Genomic DNA, 5,320 nt, shown 5'->3' with positions numbered 1-5,320 from the left:
TCCTCCCATGTGTATATAGATATATATTAAGCTATGCTATGCTATGCTATGAAGCTTCTGGCGCGCTGGCAGCGCGGCAGCGAGCGGGTTAACGCCGGCAGTGTGACCGTCCTATCAGCGCTCTCCGCCGCAGTCCCAGCCCACCCGCTCCGGCCTCCTACCCCCCCGTCCCCCGTCCCCACCGGAGAAAGCAGAGAGAACCGTGGCTGTTTGTCACTCTGGCAGGACCCACTCCCACGGGGAAACATCCCGCTCTCCCCGAGCCGTGTTGTTGCGAGCTCGGCCCGAAAGCGACCCGCGACCCGCGACCATTTTAACCAGAACCGGGGGATTCTTTTGTTTCTGTCGGTGGTTACGAAGCACACGGTGCGGCGACATCCCACCGGCGTTAAGGAGCGCAGAACGCGGTAAGACACTGGCGAAATGCTCGCTGCTCTTCGGAATGTTTACCGTCTTTTCACGTCCTGCGGGACTACGGTGGCCGTTTAGGCGAGAAGGTCCGGCGAGCTCCGCCCGCAGAGAGAAGGAGAAGTTTCTGGTCCGCGGAGCGGAGCGGACGGACGTCAGAAGGATCTGAAACGGATCACAAATGTCTCAATTATCAGTTATAAAACTTGCTAAATGTGTTAAACCAGTTTTATAACTAACAATTGAAACATTAATGGTGCTTTGGATCATTTTAAATTGTATATTATTTAGCTTACTTTATCAATAACCATCCAGCCCCCAGCATAATGTAAGTTTAAATACTGATTATTAAGGTTTATTGCAGCCCTAAGGAGCAGCCAGACTGTATTTAAATGGTTTGTGACCTTTTGTCTTGCCTTTTTCACCGCTTTTGCCTGCCTTTACTATGGCAATGCCAGTCTCTGGCATTCTAATGTAAAGTACATTTCAGTCCCATCATGCGCAGCGATCGCTTCGGACACCTGGGTAGATGGAATGATTCAAAGCGGCAGGTCGGCTCCCCGTTCTCACCTGTAGATTCACCTTGAGAGCCGGCCTGGAGCCGGCGCTGAGCTGTTTAACATCCCAGCTGTGTGGAAAGAGGAGCCTGAGGGGGTTCAGGTATGATCCAAATCTCTCCTGACAACCAGAAACCTGTCAAAGAGAGTGTCTGAAAGCAGCATGGAGCGTGCAGGTACCCATCAGCGACAGCTCGGCCTGCTGATGCCATTATTATTATTATTATTATTATTATTATTATTAGACGCACTGCGGCTATTAACTGTCTCTTGGCTGATTCCTGGTAATTGCTGCCTATTAGCTTTAATGAAAGGGATGCAGGACGCCTCGCCTCATGTTGTTTAGCTGTCTGTCGCCCATCTCGCTCACACCCCATAATTAGGCTCTTCACATGAAAGACGGCAGAAGAAGCGCTTCGTCGTCGCCTGCCTTATTCCAAAACCGCTTGCCCTTGGAATCGCTGCTTTTGTTCGGTTTTCCAGTGAGATTTTAGACTCATTTAAAAGCTACACACACCAAGTAATTCTTAATGAAGACCTGCAGGGTTTGATGAGGGGGGGGGGGGTGCAGGCATTCCCTAAAGCTGCAGGTGTTATTGGGAGAATTGACACTTCATCAATTTATTAGGGGGGGGGGGGGCAGGCATGAATTAAACCTCCTTATACCTCTCACTGTGTCGGCTTTTATTTTGAAGAGACACGCAAGGCCCTGCTTTCGTCCGCTCAGGCTGCCCTAGATGTCTCACCTGCCTGTGAACGCGCCGCTGCACGCACACGCACACACACACACACACACACATAAATTCCTCCAGACGCACACGGAAGGCACGCTCTGCTCATCCCGTGTTTATTTCATACTTGGTTTCCGTTCATTGTCGCCGTTCCCGTCTCGCCTCTTGCAGCCGCTGCGGCTCCTGACAGCTGTGGGAGCCGGACTAATGACTTCATTTGGGTTTCCCTCAGTTCTCTGTTAGTCCCAGCTCTCCTCGGGCTTCCAAGTTATTCTTCCTCTCTCAACCCTGTCCTCCCAGCCACCCCCCTGACCCCGGCGGGGTTGTCGTGCTCAGGTTTCATTCGGCGCTCCCTCCCGTTGAGGTGGAGCAGAGCGCTTCGGGTCTCTGGCTGGTTGCCGGACGGGAAAATCAGGCGTGATGAATCGCGCGGTTCTCAAACACGAGCCCGTCCGTTCTGCGGCGAAACATCATCATCATTGGGGTGTAATGAAGTCGGATGCTTTTGAAGTCTTTCAGGCCAATCGGATGCACGTCAGAGCTTCATCTTCACATTGTCTTCCCGTGCGTGTTGTGTAAGTTAAGATGAAGCGTTTATCGGTGCTCAAGCTGTAGTCGCGTCTTCTAATACGCTTCTCGCTGCGTTGGAAACATTTTCCAGTCTTATTATGCAGTAGTTTTTCATGCTCTTGTAATCTACGCAAAATTATTTACTTTTAAATGATGTCCTTCATATTAGACATGTTAGCTCATTAAATGCCATAAAGATGTCAATTGAATTCTGCCTCTCTTCAACGGCCAATAATGGAATGAAAAACATCAGGAAAGCATTTTTTCCTGATGAAAGAAGAGACTTGGATCTTTCATTCGTTTTTTTTTGCGTAGTTATAATACATAATATTCTGTAGGTCTTGAAATACGGGGCAAAACGAGTGGAAACTGCCGGCACTCGGCGTATGGCTGAGCTGAAAACTGCTGGCAATGAATGAGTTAAAATTAGATTTAAACCCTAAAGAGAACTTTTGTCAAGATTTGTTAAGCTTAGTCGAAAGATGAGGCTTTTTTTTTTTTGGGAGTAGACTTTTAAATCTTTGTCAAGTTGGAGGCTTCAAGTCAAATGTTCAAATAAAACAAAGAGTTGAAGTTAAGAAGGCTTCGTTTTGTATAAACCTGTAATCTCCTCAGGGTGCTGCTTGTTCTCATCATTCGCCCCCCCCCCCCCCCCCCCCGAATGGAACCGCTTCTCCTGCTCCCCGTCTGGGGACGTTTTGTTTGGGGCTTTTCGGAGACTGTCCAGTCTGCAGACGTCCCTGCAGCATTGGACTGAGTCTCAGCTGTTTACTTAACTCTGATTCTAAATGAACAGAACACACGTGGCACACAAAGCAGCTTCCCAACATCGGGCCTGGATGCAGTCCAGTCGCCGCCCCCCCCCCCCCGCCCGGTGTCTTGTCCAGCTATATGGGGGGGGGGGGGGGGGGGGCAGGCCTTAGTTCTGACAACTTACAGAACGGAATAAATCGATTCTGTATTGTAAAACGTTTACTTGGATTTTTGAAGGAATACTGGAACATTTTAAGAAACGTTTATTCACATTCTGATTAAAGGATCATCGCGTCGGTATGAGGAAGGAACCAGAGGAAGCTTTACCGAGCCAATAAAATCTATTTACCGTACATGTTCTGTCTACTTTTCTCACTCTGTCCATAAGAAACAACAGTGGGCTTGTTCTTCGTGGACCGTTTCTTGCCCAGAAGCGGTGATTTCCTGCAGTTCCTGGCGGTTGCCTGGCGACCTCGCCGTGACGAAGAGACTCCAGATAGTTGATGCTCGCTGCCAAGCAATAAGCAAAGCTCGTAACGCCACCCGTGCAGCACGAAACCTTTTTACAGTGAAATAAGAGCGTTGCTTTCTGCCTCCGGCCTCCCTGCTAAGCTAAAATGAGCTAAGCTAACGCGCTCTTTGTGTCCCTTGTCTTGTAGAGGAGTGACGCTGTCCTCGCCGGGACCCCCTGGAAGAGGACCATGGCCCTGAGTGAGGCAAGCGGAGACCCCCTGGCCGTCAGCAATGGGGGACATCGTCCTCTTGGTTCCAACGGAACCGTCCGCTCAAACGGCAGCACGCCAGTCAGCGACGGCCAGGATCCGCTCACTGCTGCCTCTAGTGGCGACTGCCCTCCGGCGGATGGCGATGATGTCATCGCGTGTATGAGATCGCTCCAGAGAACGGACAGGCCGGGTCGAAACGGCAGCGTGGTCAAACAGAACGGCTCCCTGAGGAGTCTCCTCCCAACCGCCGCCGCCTCCTCCTCCTCCTCCTCCTCCTCTTCCTCTGTCACAGACTCCCAGAGGCTGGCCCAACGCCACCTCCCCCCAACCCTATCATCATCCTCTTCCTCACCCGCTCCCCCGCCCACGCCACTCTGCTGCCAGCACTGTCACTTCCAGTCCACCCTGTGCTGTCCCTGTGGACAACAAGAATGTCCCCTGGTACAGAACCCAGGCTCAGGCCCGGCGCTCGGCTCTGCCCCGCATCCGGGGGCCGCTCCGTCCTGCCCATGCTGCACATACGCTCCCCCCCATCCCCACACTTCTCACCCAACCTCCCCTCTCTGTCTCCATCATCATCATCATCATCACCAGCGCTGGCAGGAGCAGATGCCCGGAATCAGGTACATCAAATATTGTCACGTATGAATTTGAGTGAAGAACTAAACAGCTGTGTGTGTGTGTGGAGGTTTCATTCATAATTAACCCCTACTATTTTACTAACCCACGATCTTTAGCAGGTGTAGCGCACGAGGAGCACGAGGAGCACGCGTTCAGGCGGAAGGCGCTGCCAGAGGTTCCGCGAGGACGTTTCCTACTCGAGTAATTAAGTGCGATAATGAGCTGTGAAATGAAAGCTGGCTGACAAACTGCAGAACATAACGAGAGACCCGATCTCAGTCTCATCGTCATGTCAGACGACCGGTGTGTCTCCGGACTCGGGTTTTGATCTCTTTTTAACCCTTCACAGGCTGACTGAAGTTGAATATCAGCCTGTGTTTGCGTTCTTTCCGTGGCGGCGGCTTTCTTCTTCTTCTTCTTCTTCTTCTTCTTCTTTTTTTGACTGTTTTATTTGGCCGGCGTTGCCAGACCCTCCTGGCTGTCGGGATACAAACAGCCAAAACAAAGTTTACCCACAAGATGTGTGTGGCTCATGAGAAGTTGCACACAAACACGTTTGCTTGTGTGCGTGTGCGTGCGTGTGCGTGCGTGCGTGTGCGTGCGTGTGCACTGGCTGGGGGCCGTGCCTTCTCATATTGAAACAGAATGTTAGCATTGAGCTCATTTGTTGGTAAACTCCCCCTTTTTCTTTGCCGCGCTGGTCCCATTTATAGTGAGTCGGTTCTTTCCCTTTCGCTCCACAACCGCAGGCCCACCGCCGCATTTGAAACGGGGAACTATTTAACGCCATCGCACGCTCATTTGCATAATCCGATATGTACCCGTCTCCGCTGAGGAGGATCGGCGGGAGATGAAAACACTGCGCCAGTAATTATTTACTCATGTCGGCTCCTGTTTGCGGCAGTGGGGGGGAATCTGATTTGCATGAGACCTCTCGATGTGGAATTTCTCCCGA

At 51.3% G+C, this 5,320-nt stretch overlaps 1 protein-coding gene across 1 annotated transcript in view; it reads left to right on the top strand.

The window, feature by feature from the left end:
• Positions 1–3,720: 3,720 nt before the first annotated feature.
• Positions 3,721–5,320, top strand: part of disp1 (dispatched homolog 1 (Drosophila)) — an 11,824-nt gene continuing 10,224 nt past the window's right edge. Inside the window, exon 1 of the mRNA XM_068754035.1 lies at positions 3,721–4,367. Coding sequence (XP_068610136.1) covers positions 3,721–4,367 — 647 coding nt within the window. The remainder of the gene's footprint in view (positions 4,368–5,320) is intronic.

This window comes from Brachionichthys hirsutus, chromosome 20 (genome assembly GCF_040956055.1).
Source record: "Brachionichthys hirsutus isolate HB-005 chromosome 20, CSIRO-AGI_Bhir_v1, whole genome shotgun sequence".
In the NCBI taxonomy this organism is placed as follows: domain Eukaryota; kingdom Metazoa; phylum Chordata; class Actinopteri; order Lophiiformes; family Brachionichthyidae; genus Brachionichthys; species Brachionichthys hirsutus.
The sequence above is the reverse complement of the archived record's forward strand: the minus strand, read 5'-3'. Positions and strand labels throughout refer to the sequence as shown.